The sequence below is a fragment of the Falco biarmicus genome, chromosome 8 (genome assembly GCF_023638135.1).
Source record: "Falco biarmicus isolate bFalBia1 chromosome 8, bFalBia1.pri, whole genome shotgun sequence".
Classification (NCBI taxonomy): domain Eukaryota; kingdom Metazoa; phylum Chordata; class Aves; order Falconiformes; family Falconidae; genus Falco; species Falco biarmicus.
Genome location: NC_079295.1, coordinates 59,748,215 through 59,771,507, shown reverse-complemented (window position 1 = coordinate 59,771,507; position 23,293 = coordinate 59,748,215). Strand labels below are relative to the sequence as shown.

The 23,293-nt window shown below is 50.0% G+C and overlaps 1 protein-coding gene across 1 annotated transcript; it reads right to left on the bottom strand.

Moving 5' to 3' along the window:
- Positions 1–391: 391 nt before the first annotated feature.
- On the bottom strand, positions 392–21,436 carry CSF1R (colony stimulating factor 1 receptor). Its single transcript, XM_056348498.1, has 21 exons — positions 21,253–21,436; positions 16,003–16,248; positions 14,932–15,216; positions 14,266–14,402; positions 13,350–13,509; positions 12,306–12,495; positions 11,130–11,245; positions 10,761–10,881; positions 9,885–10,075; positions 9,203–9,315; positions 7,048–7,174; positions 6,467–6,571; positions 6,035–6,145; positions 5,604–5,766; positions 4,951–5,051; positions 4,687–4,805; positions 3,797–3,919; positions 3,584–3,695; positions 3,167–3,266; positions 2,490–2,595; positions 392–1,992 (listed from the first exon to the last, which is right to left on the bottom strand). The coding sequence occupies exons 1-21, from the start codon at positions 21,299–21,301 to the stop codon at positions 1,861–1,863; spliced, it is 2,907 nt and encodes a 968-aa protein (XP_056204473.1). The 5' UTR covers positions 21,302–21,436; the 3' UTR covers positions 392–1,860.
- Between the last annotated feature and the right edge of the window lie 1,857 nt (positions 21,437–23,293).

Genomic DNA, 23,293 nt, shown 5'->3' with positions numbered 1-23,293 from the left:
AGTAGCTTCTGCAGATGGCCAACTCCAAGGGCTGTGTGCTCTTGCTCTGCATTTCCCTGCACAGGGCAGCTCTTGAGGTGACTTTGATAGGAGAGAGGCTGCAGCAGGTGACATAACTTCTCTTCAGGGTGTGTTCAGTAGCCTGGGCTGGGGCTTCAGCTGCATCAAAGCCACTGCTGCAGGAGGTTCTGCCACAGTAAGCGTCAGTCTCTGGTCACCAGGGCCCTTCTGCGTCTACCCTGCCCTTGGCATTCCGCTGCCACATGCCCATCTCAAATGCAGTGACTGTTGTCACGTCATCACAATTGAAATTGCTCCCCCATTACATCCATGTGCAACAGGGACTACTTCATTTTTTTTCTCCAATTACACACAGGCCACGCAGAGCCCAGCGCTTTAAAACCTTGCTTTTATTAAGTTTCTGCATTACATGAGATTGAATGGTTTTGAGAACTGGTAATGAGAAATGTGTCTGAGGAATTGGAGCAGAGCTGGAGGGTGTGAGAGGATGGACCAGTGCATCACTTGTGCTCTGATCTGTTCCCCCCTGAGAACAATCCTTAAAGCCCTGGAAGAAACTTACTTTGTTAAACATCTTATTCTTTATAACGCTGACAGATACAAATACATTAGCTTTTTACTTAGTAAAGAGGAATGAATTGGTGTTAGCATAAAACCAGGTTTAATATAATCAGAAGTGGCTCATGATATAATTGCTCACAGTATGACAAATGCCACCTGTGATACAGGAGTTCTGTCTTGTAGTTTGCCTGAGCCCTGTCAGTGCTTGTACCTGGAATACTGATCCTTTGCCTATGGAATGAGGTGAAGCTAAGAAGGTTACTTAGCTACTTCTGATGGCTACACAGGACCAGGTAGCTGTGGCATTAGTAACCTAAACCAAGAGCTAGACAAGAAACAAGTTTAAGGGCATTAGGCTCCAGCTTATGGGAAAAAACAATAGCTGTACTATTAAAAATACACTCAGGAAGATATGTACAAGAACATGTCTGTAATCATGACAAAGGCAGTGATTGCTACATGTTTAATAATTCAGAAGTTTTGTAGGATGTGTTATGTTGATCATTTCCAGATCTGTTTAAGCTGCCATTCTTTCCTGGATTGGGTTGTGTCCAGTGCTCTTGTGGAAGGGCACTGGTTACTTCTGTGTTCTACCTGAGAGACAGCTGTCCCTCTGTCCTGTTACTGGGGCACAAGTTCACATAACTCCGGGGTTGTCTCCCCGAGCTTCACAAAACACTCCCTGCAGAAGCATCATCTGCAGAGAGGTAGATTGCATGAGGAAACACAGGCTAATGCATATTTAATGCCGAGTAGGGGGTTTACCTGTATCTGAACACTCACTCTGCAACATCCAGGGTCAGACTGACAAAGGGAAGAGAGCACCAAGAAAGAGGGCTGCTGCATGAGCAGTTCCAGCTTCAGGACTTAGTTCAGGACATGCTCATAAAACACAGGGGTTTAGTCATGTGAGTGACTTTTGGAAACTGCTTACTTGGCTACAACTAGTATTTGAAAAAAAAAAAACCACCAACCTACAAAACCCAAACTCTCCACAGCCTCCTTGGGGGCTCTCTGTACCTTGTAGAGATGGAGCATGTTACCGTCCTAACAACTCTATGCTATGCTTGTGGTAAGACCTTGGGGACCCCATGGTGCGTCTTGGTTTTGAGTCACTCCAGCACTGTCCTTTCAGCGAGGGGAGGTGGTAACACTTGTATTTTGGAAATCACAGAGAGGAGGGCCAAAGCAGGAGGCACCTGTGTCCTAGGGCAGGGCAGAACTGTGCACTCTGCAGAACTGGGAGGACTGGGATCTACCCTGGGGTGGTGGTACCAGCTAACAGAACTGATAGTTGTTGCTCTTAAGAAGGGGCTGGCCACTCTCCTCTTGCTCGCAGGACTCCTCACAGCAGCCAGAGGTATCGCAGCCACTGTCTTCCTCAGCAGTGGAGGGCAGGTTGGTGTAGTCCTTGAAAGCAAAAAAAGGAACACAACCCCATCCCACCTCAGGTGTGTTTCAGTCCCTCCAGTGGTGTACAACATCTGTTTCTGCACAGACAAGCAGCTGGGGACGCTAACTCACACTGCCCTTTGCTGTGCCCACAGGGCAGGGCTAGCCTGCAGACAGCTGGTCCCAAGCCAGCGCATCTTTTGTCCGGCTGCACCCCAAATCCAGGGGAGCAGGGCAGGGCTGCTGCACTGGTACTTGTATCGCTGCCCATACTGCTGCCCGCAGGGGCTGCTCCAAAGCAGCTGCATTTCTTCGTCTACCCTCCTTTGGTCACAGTGGGGAGTGACTTAACTGTTCAGCATGGGGAAGGTAGATGCCTCTCTGCACTTCCCACCAAGACTAAGCTGCTCCCATCAGTTAAAGGTAAGGGTCATCACCAGGAAAGTTGCCCAGGAGCTATGTTCATGTAGGGGGAAAGCACCTGTCCCTTCCCCCTTCTCTCCATAGATTCTCACCTGCTCCTTCTGCGTCTCCAGCTCTTTCTGGATGAAGCAGCTGATCTGGTCAAAGGTAGGTCTCTGGGTGGGCTCCAGGCTCCAGCACGCCTGCATGATGCTGTACCTGCGGGGCCAACAGGGGCAGGGCAGTTACATGGCACTGCTGAAAGCTGCTTCAGGGTCTGCACCCCCAGGCCCTGCCTGTAAAACCCACGGTTGGTGCATGTGTAGTACTCTAGCAAAAGGTGAGCACAGAAGCAGATGAAGCAAACTAATTATCAAGTTTTGTGCTTGTGCCTCCAGTACTTTTTTCTTTAAGCTTAAACTCATTGTCCTGCTGTAAGCTGCTCAGGCCTGTCTTCTCATAGTCCTAGAGTCAAAAGTAGCTGACTGAAAAAAAAGAAAAACCCCTACAGAGTTCAGGAATGTAGACATCTAACATGAGCTCTCCCATCTTCATGTCCATAAACGGAGGAAATAGTGGACAGAGCATCGTAACAGACTGCCCCAGGTCCTGCTTTCCTAGGGGGACAAGGAGCAGCCTGGTAGGATCCAACCTGAACCTCAAGGGCAGAGGCACCCAGGACCAGCAGGCAGCCCTGTGACCGGGGTCCCTGGGCCATCTCCCTGCCTGCCCACGAAGTGGTTCCAGCCACCCTGTCACCCATTGCGTGCACCTTGGCGCATCCACTCACATTTCCAAGGGAGCGAAGTCAGGCCTGGCCATCTGGTACCCCTGCTTCACCATGCGGTAGAACTTGCTGTTCACCACCATGCCTGGATACGGGCTTTTACCTGTGACGGCGACAGGAGCAGAGGTGGCTCTCAGATCAGCGGCTTACGGGGTTGCTCCAGCCTTACAGGATGGGAAGAGGCAGCCTGGGGCATCGCCTGAGCCAGCGCTGCTCCTCAGGGAGTTCTGAGTTAGAGCCAATTAGCCAGGATTCTTTGTTTTTAATGATCCCTCTGGAAGCATAACACAGTGTTTTAAGGCTGTGGTAAAACCTAGATTTTTGTCAACCCTCCTTTCTTGGAAACTTTTCTGCAGAAGTATTAGGGCAGTGGTAAGCCATGGAAAGCAAAAGATGGTTGCAAACTTGCTTCTTTCTTACCAAGGGAGAAGATCTCCCAGAGGAGGATGCCGTAAGACCACACATCGCTCTGCACTGTGTAAATGCAGTCAAAGATGCTCTCTGGGGCCATCCATTTCACGGGCAGGCGGGCCTGGAAGGGCAGAAAGTACTGCAGGCTGCGCCACCCTGTCCTTTGTGTTCCACCCAGCCCCTACCCTTGCACCCTCTTTTGTCCCCGTTTCAATTACTTACATTTCCTTTTACAACATAATTCGAGTCATTCATGATATCACGGGCCAGGCCAAAGTCACAGATCTTGGCTACCCGTCCATCTGATATAAGCACGTTCCTGGCTGCTAAGTCACGGTGGATGCACTGGGGAGAAAGAAGCACAACTGAGATCCAGCCAACATGCGCCAGCAGTCCCAACTAATTCCCTATAGCCCAGGCGTGTCACTGAAACAACACTTATAGGGACAAGGGGGACGTGTACTGCTTGAAAAGCCCCTGTAAGAGGCACTGTGTCACATAGGAGGAGTATGGGCTCTTTCAACTTCATTTGCAATGCTAAGATGTGACATTTCATGCCATGTCCTTCAATCACATGGGGCTGTCATCTTCCCCAGGGGAGGAGGCTGAGAACCAGGGGCTGTTGACTGTTTCGGAGATGAGGATACAGTGTCGTACAGTTAATCTGTGATACTCTTTAAGTGGAGCCAGCTCTGGCAGACAGCTCAACAGCCGCTTTCAGTTCCTTGTCCCTGGGGCAGTGGAGAAGCTGTCAATGCGAGAAAGCTTCACATCGAAGTTCCTGACCTCATGTGAAAGCTGGGGAGAAAATGTTGAGACTAGCACAATGCACAGCCCTGAGTTACCCCCCCATAGCACTGCCCTGCTGCTATGGCCTGTCTGGAGCCCGTGGGAGACACATGCTCTGAAGGGAACACCAGTCACCATGGCTCAGCATGTCTGAACCCCATGAACAGAGCAAAGGGGCCCATTTCCAGCAGCAACTTGCTTGAGCTTGGCCACCCCATCCAAAAACATCCTGAGCCTCATGCAGATGGGATGGCTGGTGCCTGCTGGCTGGAGTGGTGTTTCCCAGTTGGGGTGCTGAGGGCAGTTGTCCTCTTGGCACTCACGTTCTTTGATGCGAGGAATGCCATGCCCTGGGCCACCTGGCTGGAGAACTGTAGCAGGTCAGAGAGACTGAGGGGACAGAGGTCCTCCCTGGTTTCATCTTCTTCCTCCGAGCTTTTCCCTGAAATTCAAAGCAAAGTTTTAGAGTTGCTGCAAACCTGTGGAGTAATGCAAGGTATGCTATATCATGGATCCCCAGAGCTAAACCAGACAGGATGGCCAGAATAAAGAAATCATGGAAACACAGAAATGAGCCTTTAACTCACCCCTAGCTTGCGCAGAATCTGATGACGCCGAAGATGATGATGATGACACAGGCTTCATTTCAACATATGTTTCCAAACCCTGGCTCGAAAAGCCACTGTCACTGAGTCAGAAGTAACAGAGATGGAGGCAGCCTGTTAGCAACCCTCCAGTAGTACCTTCTGCCTTTCTCCACACCCACTGAGAGAAGAAACCACATCCCTGCCTGCAGGAAGTGGCTGAGCTAGGGCTTAAGGGCAAAGGGAAAGTCTGCGTTGAGGCTGATTTGAAAAGGGGACCTAGGTGCCCTGTGGTATGGAGCTCCAAGTACTGCTCCCCTTTTGTCAAGGGACTGCCCGTGGCTGATGGGGAGCACTCAGCTTCTTGTCCTACAAAAGCCACGTGCCCAACAATTTAGATTGTGGAAGGGAAGACTGGACTGAAACCTGGATTTATTGTGGGATATTCAACACTTGTCAAAGACTGAAAAACTTGGAGAGGTAACTGAATCTAAACAAAGGCAACCCCACTGGTTTTTACAGCCTGGTGTTCCCCAAGTCCCCAGACCCCTGGCTTTAATATCTCTCCAGAACAGCTCTTTGCACACTTTGCCCAGCAGGTACCCAGGCCCTCCCTGCATTGCTCAGTCCTGTGGCCACCTGAGCTCTGCTCCTACCTGCGGATGTATTTTTTCTCTAGGTCAATGTTTTTGTAATCAGCAGCACTGTCTAAAGAGGTGTCCAGGGCAGAATCCTGGATAATGATGTATTCAGCCTTCTTCCGCAGAAAATTCAGCAGATCTCCATAGCGACAGTACTCAGTGATGACAAGGATTGGGCCTGGGAGAGAGGCAGAAGGGGTTCATTAAGAAATGATGCTGTGACCTGCCCTGAAGATCGCTTTCCCTGGGAGGGGCCGCAGAACCCATACTCCACATAAGCATATCTGGAAACGGCCAGCCCACAGGCCCTTGCAAAGCTCTAGGTTCAAAAAAAGACCACCAATCTCATCAGCTGTCTCTGTTGTGAGACTGAGGAGAAGTAAGAAAGAGCCTCAGAGCAGGCCATGGGAGGGGTCCATGGGGGAAGGAGGACTGGGGGATCCTACCTCCATAGGTACATGCTCCCAGCAGGTTAACGATGTTCTCATGGTGTCCCAAATGACTCATGATCTTCAGCTCAGACATGAGAGCCTCCTGCTCATCTGTGTCTGCTGATGCTGCAAGAGGAGAAGGGCTGTGTGAAGGAGAGAGGGAGGGACATAGAAGAGATTAAGTGTGAGGACAGAAAAAGGTGCAGACAGAGATATGGAACAAAAGGAGGAGACACACTCAGAAAGAAAATTGTGTCCTCTGTGCCTCTGGCCACATGTGTCCACAAAAATGACAGCAGCATGATTCCAGCACCTAGTACTTGTCACAGAAACATCTAAAAGTAGATGTTGCAGCCTGGGAGCACCGACACATGTGGTAAACATGCATTACATCCTGCCCAAAGGAGCTTGGGGGATTTCAAACTTTGCAAATTGCTGTGGGCTTACACTTTAGCATCTTCACAGCCACTTTGAGGACTGAATCCTCTTTGCCCAGCCCAAAAGCGGTGGCTTCTACAACTTTTCCAAAGGCTCCTGCTCCAAGAGTTTTTCCTGCAGAGGGAAAAAAAGTATGCTTATAAAAATGCTTTACAGAAAAAGAGTGAGCAGTTGTCCTGCATGCACCTGCATGCGGGAGGATGTCTGCTGGGTGGGGATTCCTGCTAAGCCCAGACAAGATGACACATCCCTTGCTTAGGAGCTGGTTAACATCTGAGGGGAGCTCTACTGTGAGCAAAGAGGCCATGTTCAAACATGGGCTTACTAGCTCTGTGCATTAGGAATGACCCACAAGAGGAGGGACATGATCCTTTCAACCTTCCTCAGAGCAATGGAAGGCTGGAGCAGGTTGTACCCCAACATTTACCAGCTTGTGTGGAAGAGGACAGCAAGACCTAATTAAGGATATTACTGAAATGTCTGAATGCAGCTCTGGATATTGCCCAGTTGCTTTGGCTCTGTGTTTTGGAGCATTTCAGCTCTGCGGTGAGCTGCACACCACCAGGCAAGCAGCAAGGAAGGTTCCTTACCAAACTGGAGGTTATTCCTGGGAAACTCCCATTTTTCATTGTATGGCAGCTGAGTGGGATCAATAAAGATGTAGTTATTCCCTTCACAGGCCTCAATGATCTTCCACCGCACCTGGTACTTGGGTTTCTGTAAGGAGGAGAGTCCAGTTATCCAACGTTCCTCAAGTCCTGAGGGTTCCCCAGGCCCAGCGTGCACTCTAGCTCTCACCCCACAGGCACAGAGGGAAGACTTAGATTTCAGCCCACCAAATATTTCTTGCTTTGAACCTGGATTGAAAGAGGGGGACTTTGTCTGTACAGCCCAGTCCTTTTGCTCTTACGAAGTCCCTCTTGTTTAGAAGTAGCGCGTTGCCCTCACTTGGCCTGGCAGAGCCAGCACATCGCACCAGACAAGTAGCTGACAGTGCCCAGCTGGTGCTGGAAGACGATGTCCCCACTGTGCCTCCTTGGTACCCTGGGTTGCTGAGCGTAGCAGAACAGTGGAGCTGGCCCAGCCCTGCTTCCCTTATGGGGAAAAAAATAAATGGAGAAAGAGAAGTAAGAATTTCTTCTCTTTTCCACGAATTGCAGGGCAGAAGTAGCCAGGCAAGGCAGAGAGAAGCAGTGCTGGAGCCTGTGAACAGAGGCAGTTGCCAGTTTGTGCTGGGTGCTGTCATTCACATTGAGAGGGCTAGGGAGCCAGCTGGAGGCACAAATACAGAGAAAGGCGGTGAAATAGCTGCGTACGAGAATACTGCATGTGGCCTTAGCTCCTGTACGAGGAGACAGGCAAGGACCTGCACCCCAGCAGGGCAAAGGTAGTCTCAGGTCTATGAAGGCAGACGCAGGGAAGGATGGGTGGAATGGCCACTGCTGTGATGAATCACCTTGTGCCCCAGCTACTGGGAGGTGTGTACTGAAATGCTTCTCCTCACCACTTCGCCTGGAGAGCTGCAGAGAAGGATGCAGCATATGAGTAAATGCTCAAAGCTGGGTTTGCACAGGCATGAGGGACCATAACTGAGGCAAACAGATCCGCAGTTTTGATGCAAAGCATCTGTTTGTTTTCCCCCCACCACTGTTTCTTTTTAATTTGCCTGAGATTTGAATATCCATGCCCATGCAGGCTGTTGAAAAAGGCCCAGACAGGTTGCACCAAGCAGTACAGTTTCTGGTGGAGGTCCCTCATGCCACATGCACTCAGTTTACATGCTGTGGCCTGCTCCCAGAGGGTGAGCATTGCTTCTTTCTGCTCCACAATTCACCTGGCACTGCAGCAATCAGCTACGGCTTAAGAAGCCCATGGCTGAAGCAGGTAATATTATTTATAAACACGTCCTGCTTCTCTTGGGCTTGCAAGACCTTCCCAAAAGCTATTTCTTCAGAGCTGTGCTTACAAAACAATCCACCCTTCTCTCTCTCTGTCTCTGGACTACTGGCTAAAGACAGCTCTGCCTGTGAAGCAGTAGGTGCTTGCCTGGGAGAGCACTCTGCTGGATCTTCTGACAACTAGCACAAGAACTTTGCTGCAAAATTTGCTGCCTTGATGGGCTGTCAAAGGAAAAGTGCCAAAAGGGAGAGCTGAAAACCAGGAGATTTTCACCCACTGATGAAGCAGAGGTGGCTACTAATTGATACAGTTTATAGAAACAACTAAGTAGGAATCCAACCAAATGCTGAAAATGAGTCTTGCAGAGAAAATGGGGCAAGTTCTTGCATAAAAATTGTGACCAAGTCTTCCTGGAGACAAACGCCTTCTAACATCATCCTGTTTCCCCATAAAGACTTTTTTTTTATAAAGTAGGGAGGAAAATAAAAAGTAGATGCAAGCTACAAACCACTTTTTTTTCCCTCCTTAATTCAGTCTGTGGATTCACTGACAACTGACAGCACAGAGTGAGAGCACCTTTGTCTGACACCAAGGAATATCCTCATTGACCTCGGGGCTACAAGACTGAGGGACCGGAGTGGGAGAGGTGTTAACACCAGATTTGATGTGTGAGCCTTGTCCTGCGGCAGCAAACCCCTGGGCAAAGTTGGGAGGCAATGGAGATGGAAGTAGCTTGCCTGGTACCTCCAAGCTGAACGTTCCCTGCCTATGGCTGCCAGCTGAGGCCCTGTGGTCTCTGAGGCTGGGCAGCCCTTGCAGCCCTTGCTATGCAGCAGGGAATCTGACCTGGTTGTACTTGTAGAGGAGGAAGAGGAGGAGCAGTAGCAGCAGGACCGATGTGCCTATGCAGGTGGAGAGAATGGGGCTGAAGAACTTGTTTGGGGGGGCCATGACACTTCCTAGAGGAACAAAAAAATGCGGATGAGTAAAACACTCATGTTTCAATCCCATCTCTGGGAGCATTTTGCCCAGCTGTTCACTTAGGCTTCCCCTGTACGCAATATAACCCAGCACTGGCCTCAGACACTCAAAAGAGCTGCTGGGAACTGAGGGAAATTCTTGACTCAAGGCTGCAACAGTTTCCTCTGTGAACCCCAGTTCCACACAAACAGCACCAGGTGACCAAGATATGTGCAGCAAGAACAGTCCCATCAAAAGATGCAATTCCTGGGCTCCAGTGGGCTGATAGACAGCTGACTGTGCTGCACCCTGGAGCTACACCCTGCAGTTGTAAGTCTTCGTGGCACAGCTCAGCCTTTGGCACCAGGCTACACCCAGCCAGAAATTCCCACATAGCTCCTAGGACCGGCAAATGCCAAAGCTTCCCACCTCCTGTGAGGATAGCGAGCTTGTGGAACCTATTCCACCTCTCTTGCAATACACTAAAGATATACACATATAGGAAAATGGGCCCTCAAAAGTCCCCAGATTCTCCCCCACTCTGCCAAGCTATCAGTTTGTATCTTACTGGTGATGGTGAGCGAGTGAAACATGTCAGAAGCATTTCCCTCTCTGTTAATGGCCACACAGCAGAAGGTGAAATTGTCACCCAGCTCCTGGAAAGGGACAACGCTCTCCACCTCCACCTCTCGGAACGGCAACACGTTCACCACCTGGGGACTGGAGTCATTCAATAGCAACCGATAGTCCTCGCTGTATCTGCAGAGATACCAAGCAGGAGAGACTGAGCATTCCTCTGCAGCACAGTCGCTCATAAATGAATCTGTGCCTGTCTCAGACTAGAGAGGAGGCGCAGGGGATTGGGGCTGCAGCTCTATGAGACGTTACTCGCCACCTGGTTAAAGACCTCTCCCTGAACACTGAAGTCCTGTATAGACAGGGCCTTAACTGCCTCCACATGACTACAGTTGTCTTCTGCCAGCAGTTCCCTCCTTGAATGGGGCTGGTACTGAGGCACAGCAACCTCTGTCCAGGCAGCTCCAGTTCCATCACATTGTAGCTCAGTAAGCCTGTGTTCTGCAGAGCCTCAGACCTGCTGGAGGTCCCAGAAAGACAACTAGGACCAGCCAGGATGTAGCTCTACAGCAGCATGCATCAAGGCACTTCAAATCATCCACATGTTCCTCAGAAAAGCATTGGAAAACATGAATCACAGGTGGTTGAACTCTTCAAGCTTACGACTTCGGGAATAGTACCTGCTCCCTGTCCTCAGACAGTCCTTAAGAACCACTTTTTTTAGCAGAGCAACATCCTTGTTGATGTTACTGAACAGACTCTGCTATATTGCCTGTAAGCAAGCCGACGTGGTGCTACTCAGCAAATAACAGCATCGCAAGGGCAAGTGCACACCTTGGAGGTCCTCAGTCTCCTGGGCATTTCTTACCTCTCAGAGTGAAGAGGGCACTGGTACCACTCAATGCGCGGGACAGGGTAGCCGATGGCCATGCACTGAAGGATGCTGGAGTCATTGGCTGGCACCTTGATTTTGCAGATCCTTGGAGGAGCTGTTGGGGAAGGCACATAAACTGTGAATGCTATGATCAGAGGAAGAGCACATTCCTTGTGCTCTGATTTACTTCCCATGTGTGCAACAATAAAACACCAGGACGTAGGTTTGGGCTGGGTCCCAGACGCAGTCTGGCTGTGTGTCTGTGGGTGCTGGGCTGGAAGCACACGGGTACTGCACCCTACTTGCTGCCAGCTGGGTAGCAGCCTCAGGGCAAGCAAAGAATGGGCAAAGCCAAGCACTTACATTTCACAGAGATACTGAAGGTAACTGATGCGTTGGTCTCGTTGTTGAGGGCATAAAATGTATAGAGACCTCCCTCTCCTTCCTGCAGGCGGTTCAGGAAGAGTGTGTTGTTATACCTGCTCACACAGAGAGAGTAACCACCGTGAAGAAAGCTGTGCCGAGGAAACTCAAGCACTCACACAGCTCAGCAAGGTGCTGTTGCTTCCTGCTCCCTGCAGTGGGTGAACACATCCCAGCACTAAGCCCAGCCCACGAGAGGAGCCTGCTGCTTGCTTCTTCAGGGGAAGCAGGGAGGGTCTGATCTTTCTTAGAGGAAAGATCTCTTGCCACCAAGCGCACAGCATTTCTGAAAGGCTACAGGTGGGTGAATGCTCAGAAAGAAGCGTTTTACATCTAAATCGTCACTTTTGAAGGGCCAGAATATGCCGGTCCTCCTGCCTTTGGCAGAATGAGTTATTCCTCCCATTTCTTAGCTCATCAAGTGCCCACTCCCCTCTGCCCCCAGCCCATTTCTCAGACCCCGATGCAAGAAAGTTTGCCCTAAAACCATCATGCTTGCCAAGAGGCACTTCCTCTTGTGTATTATTTTTTGGTTTCTAAGAAAATGAAAGGGGAATTGCCAAAACTCCCCAACAAATGGAATTATTCTCTTTCTTTCAGACTCCTTTTCTCCTCAGTTGTCTGTAGGCTTTGGAGGAGCAGGTCTGTGCCCTCCATCAGGTCTTATCCACACAGTGATGTTTCTGGCTTCTCTTGACATGGGGCATATAGTGCCCCTTGGTACATACACTCTCCAGACTTCAAGGCATGGGACAGGTCTGAGAAGCAGCAAGGGAATTAGATTTTTTTGTACTGTTCATTTACCTCTGCAATTTCTTCCTGCAAGGAGAGTGTGAACTTGAACAACCAGACCACTAATGTAATACTGTCTTCCACAACATTTTCTAAAGAGAAAGCTGCCAAGTCAGACAGAGGTGGTGTCCCCCTTAACCTGATCAGACCTGCTCACTGTGGCTTGTTAATAATAGTGGAAAGATAAGAAAGGCAGAACAGTTTCCCTCTTTGAAACCAGAGAGTTTTCTGTCAGCCAGTAGCATGAGATCTGCTTGTCTCACAAGGAAAAAACATTGTTGGAAACATGTCGTGGCCAGTGTAGAAGAGAGAGAGAGCACATACCAGTTGTTTCCAGAGATCATTACGCCCTTGGATGTGGTGGTCTCAGAGTTCTTCAAGGGATTTGTGTGCTCCCAGCCCCAGTGAAGAAGTTTTGGGTAAGCCTCGATGTGGACTTGCAGCTCCAGACTCTCTCCCAAAGCAATCTCCTGGCTGGCGGCTTGCACTGGGGTCAGGAACACATAACCTCTCTCTGCGGGATGGAGAGCATGACCATCAGCAGTCATGTCCAGAGACCTGAAACAAGCTTATACCAGCTTCACAAATGGGCCATTACTGGAAAAGGCAGGCTCAGCTGGGAGACCGCAGGAGGGAATGAGGCCTTACACAGATTAAGTTGCCAAAGGAATGCTTTTAAGTTGCTGCTTTGTCATGGCAGCTTGGATTACACTCTGCCTGAGGAGAGATAGAAAATCTTAGAGAACTTTCATGGGGAAAGAGAAGCACGAAGCTAAAACTGTATCTTCTGATTGTCCATAGACAACAGGCCCTTTAGCTAAACTCCTGGCTTCTCACTTAGAAACAACTCAGACCAAGCCTTCTTTCTGAGCCATGGTATGCAGTGGCTTTGGATCATCAGCAAACACCAGCCTAGAAGCTGCAAGGATGAATTTTCTGTCTTGAGATACAAGCAAGTGTATAATAAACTTGAGTCCTTTTATGTGGATTGTTATTGGATGAGACAAAGATCCATTCTCTACTCATGTGGCTTGCCCTTCCTTCTAGCCAGCCTTTCCTGGTCTTCAGGATAACCTTGCCCATTCTTTTTTTTTATCTTACAGCTATTTATAAACACACAGAAACTGAGAAGAGCTTTCCAATTTTTCATCCAGAATCCAAAAAATTTCCTCCTGCCTCTCAAGACAGTGAAGGGAACACCAGTTCCTTTCCCAGCAGCAACACGGTTCTCATGTGAGCCTTCAGGCACAAGCAAGAATGATGTTTCCAACCACAACACTAGCAACAAGATGGAGGCAGAAGCGACAAATACTCAAGTCTAGGTGTGATTCAGCCCACACCTTGCTGGTCTTTTGGAGAAGCACTCACCTACTACCTGAAGCATTGTCGAGGCATTCCTGAAGCCTGCTGAATTGTTAGCTATACAAGTGTATTTCCCACTATCTTCCATGGTCACTGCTGGAACAGACAGGATGTCGCTGATGAAGTAGTTCTCATTTTCAAAACTAGGCTTTTTAGTTCTCCTGACCTGTCAGGCAAAGAAGGAACATTAGGCATTTTCTTGGAAGGGCAGAGGATGGAACTGAGTATTTACGACAAGTGTACCCAGCCCCTCCTGTTCTGGACTACTAAGCTTTGTTGTAGAGCCCCTGCCGCTGAAAGCCATCTGTGAGGAGACCAAGAGGCATATTAAACCTGGGTGTTCAGGGCAGATATTCCAGAGCAATTAGGCTTACAGCTGTTGTTAGCCTTCTGACCATAAGCTGGCTTTACAAGATGTGTTTTAATCACACAAGGTGTATTATTTCAACTCCTTAACAAAGGCATCAGATATAATGAGGACTTCCAGCAAACCTTATCTAACCATCTAGCAGTTAAAAGTCAGCACAACAGGTTTTTGAAACGCGTTCCCTTTCTTCACCCATCTTTTCTCCAGGGAACTGTGTGTCCTGGACTTGTTTGCTGCCTTATAAGCCCTGGCAGAGCTGGGTGGATAGATGTTGCCGTAGTAGGTATTGTGGCTCCTGCCCAATGAACTCAGCTGAAACAACATACTTCACTTCTCTCTTACAGCAAGGTCCTGACAATGGGCAGGTGTTTCTTAACCCTGTGTCATCCTAAGGAAGGAATGGCCATATTCAGATTTCTACGGCTTTTTCGAATAGCTGCTTTGGTTGGGCAGTTCAAGGCTTTGCTGCAGGTGACTTGGGTCTGGACAATTCTTACCACCCTGTGTCTCAGTTTCCAGAAAAGCCCTATAACCCCTTGAAGCTGCAAAACTTACGTTTTTTGCTGTTGTCACCCATCTGATGTCATACTTATGGGATGGAGCAATTACTCTGCAAGTGACTTGGAAAGGTTCACCCACAATTCGCACATGGTCTATAGGGTCCATCATCACTGATACAGGCTTCTCCAGTGCTACATAAAGGCAAGCAGGGAAAGATTCAGTGTCAGCTGTCCAGTGACCCCATGTGCTTTGGAGACTCCCTAGGGCCTAGATACCTTCTCCTTTCCATCCTCTTCAGTCTCTCTACCCCCAGCCTTCTCCTTCCCTAGCAATCATCCCTCCTTTTTGTGCATGTGTCTATGGGAAGCAGTGCAGGCAGGGGAGAGCACAGCAGTCAGCACTATGGGTTGAAAGCGAAGGGGAACCTTCTGCCATGGTTACACCCAAGCATCAGAGCCTGAGGACCTGCAGAACATCAGGGAGATAGGCTGGCTTTTTACTCTTTTCTGTGATAGCGCCTGCAAAGATTTGGACACTGCTGAACCCATGGAGACCCACCTGAAAGAGCCAATTTGCCAGAGCATAATGGAATTCAAATACCCTTTAAAGATTGCAGGTTCATAAGGTCTTTCCTGCCACTGGTGAGGAGCTTTTCCTTATCTACCTACTAACTTAGCTATTGCTGTCTCCCCGAGGACAGCAGCAACCCCAACCCCTTACCTTCTTCCACAATCAGCCTTATTCTTGATGACTTCTTTATTTTTCCATTTATCACTGCTTGGCATCGGTAAAAGCCCTTCTGTTCGCTTTGCACATTGAATAGTGTTATTCCTTTCTCATTACTGAAAGAATAGTTGGTCCCAGGTGAGAGATGAGATGTTTCATCCATTGTCAGTGTCACACTGGATCCGTACTCAGGGGCCGTGATAAGACAGGGGAGCTCAGCATTACTGCCTCTGGTCACAAAGATCCGGAAAGTTGGGGTGTACCAGACATTACTAGGATCTAAAGAGGGGACAAGGTAGGCCAGAGAACAGGATTAGAAAAGGCATCAAAGCTGAGAAACACATTCCAGCAAAGGCAAGTCTCCAGCACCACTGCACAGTGGGAGTTCGACGCTGGGGCAGCCCTGCTCAATGCCTGCCTGACTCAGCCTCCAAAAACTCACACAAGCAGCCCAGCTCCAGCTAAGGCGTTAGAGGGGAGCACAGCAATCAACTCACAAACGTACATAGGCAAGAGAGGCGGAGAAGTATGCTCGCTTCTCAACTTTTCACCAAGGTGTTAGCTTTATTTATCAGACCTCCAGCTTCCCAGTCCAGGACAGTGTCTCCAGGACAAGGAAAGGAGTGAACTCAAGTGGTGGAGCTACCACAGTGTAACTTCTGGGGTAAAAGAATATTTGGGGTTCAGGTCCTGTTGTGAGGATGAAAGTCATGTGATTCCCTTATCTAGGGTGCTGGCAATACAGTTCTCATTTCAGTGCTCATTCCAACATTGAACAAATTTTCAACCCTGTTTTTTCAGGAAGGGAAGCCAAGGTAAACTGAGGGAGAGGTCCAGGCCATTCCCACATATGCGTGAGGTGCAGCTGCGTACTCTGCCCTAGTGCTCCAGCCATGGGCACGGTTTTACATGGGCTTACATGTTTGTGGGTGAGCCCCTGCCACACTAGGAGCCTACACTGCTCCCCAAACACATGTACAACCACAGCCATAGAAAGGACCCAAGCGATGGCTGTGCTCCCTGAAAGGAGGCCATTGTGCCAGCAGAAGAGGAACGCATGTCTACCTCGCACAAACAGATGCACAGTTGCAATGCCCTTGTCACTGCTGTTGACATAAGCACACTTATAGGTGCCTGTATCCCTGTAAGTGGCCTTGAGAATACTGAGTGTGCTGCTGGTGTGGTTGCTGAATGCATCCTTTTGGCTTTTCCATTCAACTTCAGACTCTCCTGAGCAGCGCAAGATGACTGGATCACCCGTGTTGACAACCAGAGCAGGGAGGTCAGGGCTGATCAAGGGGGACGCTGAGCCTACAAAAGAAAAAGAGAGGATGCAAACATGATCCTTAAAGATGCTCTGTTGGATTTCAGTCTGGAGCATGGAGTAGCTCAACATCAGGAAGAGATTGAGCTTAGGATTCAGACAAGCTTTTCAGTTCATATCACTCCAGCCATTCCCAATACCACCAGACCAATATGGCCTGATACTCCAAGGAATGAATTTCCAGGAAGAGAGAAAACCCCACAAGTGAACATAGAGCACTGGGACAGGAAAAGCAATCATCTGGAGCCAATTAGGTCAGATGTTGGCCTGGAAAATTTTCCTGTCAGGTTTTGCCTCTTCTTGCAATTGTTTTCCTTTTGTGGCAGAGCTGGAGCTACTATATGAACTTGGTTAGCCCATAACACCATTTGGTGAAGTTTAAATTTAATCTCTGTTAGTATGATGGCACTATGATGAGATACAGCAGACACGGAAAGCTTCTTTCATGTCTGAAAGGATCAGAGCAGGAGGTCAGTGCATGCCCTTGGCTTTTTGGGTGCCAGGCACTGGATTTTGAAGGACACCTACTTATGCCTTACCACAGTCACACAGTACATTCTCCTTGCAGATATTACCAAAATGTTACGAAGTGAGTCAGCATTACTATCCCTATTTGGGGGTAGGAAACCAAGGCTCGTGAAAGCCCACAGCTGCAGTTGTACATACAGCACACCAGGCCATGCCGACACTGGCAGTTCAACGCAGCTGGATTTCTGATGCCATCTTTACTTTGAAGATGGCTTCTCTGCTGGCTGAATAAAGGGGAACCAGGGTCCCCAGTCCAGCCTTTTGTGTCAGAAGGAAATATTTTTTTCCCTGTTTTGCCGCATCAGCGAGTTCTTTGAGTCACTACCTATATTTAGGGTGGGGGGGGGAAGTGAGAAATGAATCAGTGCCGCGGGGCTAGGGAAGAAGTGGTACTACCACCCCCACGCCAGGCCTTTGGGGAGGACAGGAAACACATTGCAAATGGCTATCTGTGCTCGGGGGGCTCTGCATCCCCCTCCGGCCCCTCTCCAGGGCTATTCTCCCACTTCTGCTTTCCCTCCCAGTTGCTAACCCATCCACACATCTTAAAGGGACACACACACAGGTTCAAATAAAACTAAATATAAAGGTAGCCGACCAATTTACCAATTTGTTGCTTTTTGCAGAGGAGGTCACCATAGGCAGTGCTCCTCCAGGGTGGCAGCAGCAGAAACAAGGGCTGAGTTTGGTCTTGCGATGCCTCAAACTCTGCAGTAGACAGCTCTGGATTCCCAGGAGCTCTTTAGTTGAAAGATTTGTTGTCCAAATGAACATAAAAGCTCTAACTTTTCAGGAAGCAGGAGAGGGTAAAGCACCCTATAACGGCACCACTAGTCCAGCTGCACTTGCATATCCTTCAAAGGGAAGGGGAGCAGTGGCCAGATGATGCAGCCCTGGTCACAGGGAGAAGAGAAAGCTGCTACTTCTGGTCATGGGTAGCAAAGACTGTTTAAAGCAAATCTGTGCCTAGGTGCTGCCTTGGACACTGTCCCTGTAACACAGCCAGCAGAAGCAGAACACACCTATCCTCATGCACCCCTGCTCACAGCTCATTTAGTGAGGAAGACTATGTCTAAGGTACCAACATATGTCCTGTGCTACCAGCTGTGCTCAGGGCTGTAACACCAGAGCCCATCCATCAGAACTCAAAGAGCATCTTTTAAGCGGTCCTGAGCTGATGCCTCCCTCCACTTAAAGGGTCAAGAATGAGACTCAAGACCCTGGAGAGCATTGCAGGTGCATGACAACAATATAGTTGCCCAGAGGAAACCCAAACAAGGCCTGGATCAACTCTCAAACCCTGTTGGAAGAAACAGAGGACAGGGAGCTTCAGAGTATGGAATATTTGACATTTTATCTCCATGTTGTGGGGTGGGGTTTTTTTTGTGATGCTTCTATCTTTCTGTGGAAAGATTAAAAGCCTCATTTATTCCCATAGCAGAGAAAAAGATATCCCAGAATCCTTTAAAACCACATTTTCCACACGTCTGAGGTACAATGTTCCTCCCTTTTTGCTAAGCTGCATCTTGTAGCAGGGCTTGACACATTTCTGTTGCTATAACTCTGTCACTGGATGCTTTTCCCTCACCTACTCTCCACTTCAGCTATCCCTCCACATCCAAGGTTTCAGCACCATTTGATGGGGCAGCCAAGCTCCGTGACTCAGAACTGTGTTCAGATTGGCTCAGGGAAAGACCATGTTATAACTGGTCCTTGGTTTGTCCACAACAGGACAAGAAAAACAAGAGTCATGTCACTCCGCATCCTTGTTGTCATCAACTCTGGTTACTACTGAGATGCTATGGTCAGAAAAGGCTCAGGATAGGTACTCTCCATAACAGTGCAGAAGCCAGCAGCCTTCAGATTATCACTGGAGACTCCTGTCAATGGCACAACCACCACACAAGCAGAGTGAGGACAGACAGGGCAGAGCCACTAAATGCAGGACAATGCCAGGTGAAGGTCACCCAAGCATCCACACCTTCATGTGCGCCATGTGTGCTGGGGGATGAGACAGACCAGCATGTCCCTTTCCAGAATGGGGAAGCAGGGCTGCTGGAGGAGGCTTTCTCCCTGCTGACCAGTGTGCAATCTTGCACGAAGCCCAAGGATGTCTCTTTGCTGCTCTCCAGCAGCTTCCGCAGCATTACCAGTAACTGCTGGCCAAAGGTTTTACCACACTTTGGTTGTGTAACCATGACCTCTAGTTACAGCTGCAGGCTCTGTCCCTGCCTCTTCCATGCCCGTCAAAACATACTTTCCTCTGCTGAGGGTTTGGAAATGGTGAGGAAGGAGACCTGAAGGCTGGTAAGACAGATGATCAAGAATCTTACCACAAAATCCAGTCATCAGGACCTTGACATGATCCTGGGGGATAACCAGCCTAAGATCCGGCCCCGTGAGGGACCCATACCAGGCCTGAGCTCTCCTCTCAATGATGGCAAGGAAAAACTTCTTTTCTGAGGACACATACCTTCACCAGAGCCATCACCTACAGTATCAGGGGGGCAAGGAGTGGGGAAAAGGGTGCTCATCACATCTCTGCCTGGGGCTTCTACCTCAAAAGTTTAGATTAATCCACAATAAGAAAACAAAAGAAACCCAGGAAGACCTCTCAAGATGGCCAAGAACACAGATGTGAGCTGATCAGGTTTCAACTCTTTGCTCTGCTTGACCTGAAGCTGAGATTTGAGCACCTGACACTCCCCCAGCAAGAGCCCCCATCAGACTGGTCATACCACGTCACCCTGGGAACTCTCAGAAGATGCACTTGCAATCCAAGAGGTATGAGAAGGAAGTCAGGCTCTTGCTTGACTAGAGGCTGTTGCTTTGGGCAACCTTGACATGCTGCAGATGGCCAACAGCGTTGTACTCGGACAAATGTGTGTCTTAACACCCTGACATGGCAGACAGGCCTGATGAGCATGTCACAGCTAGTCACCTGCAGTGCTCAGTGCCTCGAGAAACCTTCTGAGAGATCCTATCAGCTATTGTTATGATCTCTTGCAGATTTGTCAGACCTGCCTAGCCTCTATTATCTTAAAAAAAACCGTATGAAATTAAAAATCCTGCAGCCTTCACAATCCAGATCCTAGCACAGCAGACCTGGAAAAAGCCTGCTCAGCACGTCAATGATGTGACTTGAAGCGAAACACCATGCAGTGCAACAGCAAGAGGGATACAAATTTCCTGGGCTGAAAATACAAACACTGCAGTGGCTCAAGAGTGGCTCAGACACCGCCTCCCCGTTACATCTGTTACATACTGAATGCTTTCCCCCCAACGCTGCCCCCTTTCAGGGGGAACTTCACACCAGAGTCTCGTTGTGTCCCCAAGCAAACTCCAGAGGAAAATGAAAGAAAGTGCCACAAAAGACCTGAGAGGCTGCCAGCACTTGACGTAAGATTAGTAATACTGGTTTCTGTCTGTTTGGTTGAAAACCTCAAAACAGGTTTAGTGACTCTTTCTTGAGGTTGATGGGTTATTGCCTCTTGGCCATCCCCGCAGCCTCAAAAACCAGGCGTATTCACCTTTCCCTTGGTTCCTTTGGTTACCCTTGGCTGCCTGAGGTCAGTTTCCACCACATCCTGGCTCTATACCCTGTCATGTGTGCCAGCCACACAAGAAAACAGCAGTTGTCAAACATCTCCAACTGGGCATGAGGTACATTGGAAGGACTGGTGCAGCAGACTTTCCCCACTCTCTCACCTGCAGGCCAAGCACCTCCAGCTCTTGCCCCATTTGGGCAAAGCGTTATTTCAGAGACTGCTTCCCTCAGGAGACCCCACTGAACCTCTCCTTCCTCCTAATCCCTGCCCAGACCCTAACAGTGGGAAGCTTCCCTTTCCCATCTCCCCACTGCTGAGGGTCTTCCTGCGCTACATGCACCTTTCCACAGCCCTTGGCCTTACCCTGGCAGCACTGCAGGCAGCCAAGAGCAAGCCCTCAGCACCGCTGGGCTCCAGAGCCAGCTCGGACTAGCAACACACCCTCTTTCAACCACTGTCATCCCTCTATAGTGACAGCAACTCTTGATTGTCTTCAGAAATCTGCTACAGCCAAGTCTGCACTAAATGCCAAGCCGGTGTCCCTTCCCTGCTGTGCCATGGAGCAGACACGTTCTCTTGCCAACTCCCTACCCACACCAAAGTTCCTTGAACCTGCCCACAGCAGCAGTAGCTACTTTATGCAGCAACTTCCAGAAACAGGGACCATCCCAGCCTACGGCAGGTTTTTGTTAGACATGAGTGGGAGCCAGGCTTCACCCTCCACCACCAAGAGCTGAGTGTCCATTAACCCAACTTCAGCATTGCCCCATCCCCACCGAGGCTACCACCCATCCTCGCCCCAGGAGGGACCGAGCACTCGCACCACACACCCAGAAGACCCCTTGCCATACCACAAAACTGCCCCAGAGTGATGTGGAGACACCAGAGGGCTTTGAGGTGGGCCAATAGACCTACCATGCCAGATGCCAGCTGTGGTGAGCAGCAGGAGGAGAGCAGGGCCCATGTCCCCGGGGACCACCGTGCCCCCAGCGCGAAGCAGGGAGGCGGCTGAAGGATCCTCTCAAGCAGCGAGCACCTCTCCTTGTGGGCACCGTCCCCAGCACTCCCTCGGTGGGAGCTTCTCCTTTCTGAGATGACCACAAGTTAAGAAATTCCCTTTTTTTTGTTGTTTGTTTTTGAAATGGGAGGGGGGGGGGGGGGAAGCAATGTTTTGAGACGTCACTGGTGACAGAGGGCCTTGGCAGAGGTGGGACCGGGCATGCACCCCACTGCAGGGCCACCCTCCCACCTCAGAGGGGCTCAGCCTCAGGCACTGCCCAGCAGCTGGGGTCTGAACCCACCCTGTGGGCCCTGGCTGCTGCCACCCAAGCCCCCCAGGGACTTCTATACTCTCTCCTCTTGCCTGGGGACACAAAGAGCCTGGCTGGGACCTGCCTTGATGGCAGGAGACTCCATTTTACCTCAGGGCTGGCGGACCTTGCTGGCTCCTCGTCCTGAGGGCACACACAGGAACATGGCTGACTCCCTCACCACAGGTCCACAAGGATGATTCAGCCTGAGGTAGCACCCAGGTGAGAAGAATTGAAGACAATATGTTACCTTGTTTTAACCACCCTGGTGCAGAGAGGGGTCCTGTGGCCACACAGGGTCCCCCCAGCCCCACGCAGAGGCAGGGTTGAGCCCAGCCAGCTGCACACTTGCCTTCACCACCCTCCTCAGCAGGGAGACATGTTGGGGTGCAGCCTGCAGACCTTTCCCTGTCCCCAGCTGGGCTGGGGGACACAGGGGGATCCCAGGTCTCCTCCTCTCCCAGTACCTCCAAGCCTGGAGCTCACAGCAACCCAGTCACCACTAGGCAGGCACCAGGCTCAAGCAAAGACCCTTCCTCCCCAGGAGCCCCTCTGCACAGTCATACTGCCTTGCTGGTGGGGAGGCCATTTGAAGCTGTTTCCTAATTGACAACCTGGCAGGCACCTGGGAGCAGTAATTAGGCACTTTGTTAACCCTTCCCTGGACCATGCCTCTTCCAAAACAGGAGGTGAGGCTTGCAGCAGAACAGTTCTCCTAAGGATGCTCAAGTCAGCAAGATGCTAGCAGACCAAGTCAGACACAGGGTGCCCCTTGCTCTCTGCTCTATCTCTGGGTAACCTCAGGCTGCAGCAGAAGTTCACAGCAGCAATGGAGTGGGAAGTTGTGGCTACCACCTGACAGCACTGGGAAGCACAGGGGGGGAAGGTTCTGCCTGGGGTGAGCCAGCCAGCTCTGCCTTAGCTGCACCCAGCTACAGCCACCTCGGTGAGGGGGTGACAGGGACGCCGGCTGTGAAATGTGGGCAGAAAGAGATGACCTTTTCCAAAATGTCTGCACGGAGGTGGCTGTTGAGCCTGCACTTGCAATGGAAAGGTGCCAAGCAGAGAAGTGCCCCTGTTGCCTCTGCACACCGGAGGGGAATGAGCTTCTCCAAAGGGGGCAATCAAAGAGGTACCAGCAAGGCAAGGTCTTGGGCCAAGAGATGAGAGCATGGCTGACTGCTGGAGATGACTAAAAGTCATGGGAACAGGGAGACAGCTCTTGGTTTTGGCCAGAAGGATGGCTGGAGAACATGAGGGAGTCCAAGAGAAGGAAAGGCAGCTTTTGGCCAGAGAAGATTTCCTCTCAGCAGTTTTTCCTGGCAGGATGTGGGGAAGAAGAACATGAAGTAAAGGCAGCATGGTGCACTGGGGGGCTCCTGCCCAGAGCTGGGGGGCTGTCAAGTGGCTGGGCCACAGGAGATGTCTGCCTGATTATCCTTTCCTCCTTTTGAGCCAAAGGGGCTTTTTAAAGGATGTTTGTTTCCCTCCTTCTTCTTTTTAAGTTTGGTTTTGTTGGGTTTTTTTTTCCAGGAACAAATGCCAGCTCAGAGAGAACTGACTCACCAGTGTTAACAAGTATCAAACCAGACAGGTTTAATACAAAGAAGGGAAACAATCTCTCAGCCTCCCTTCTCTTTGAGGGG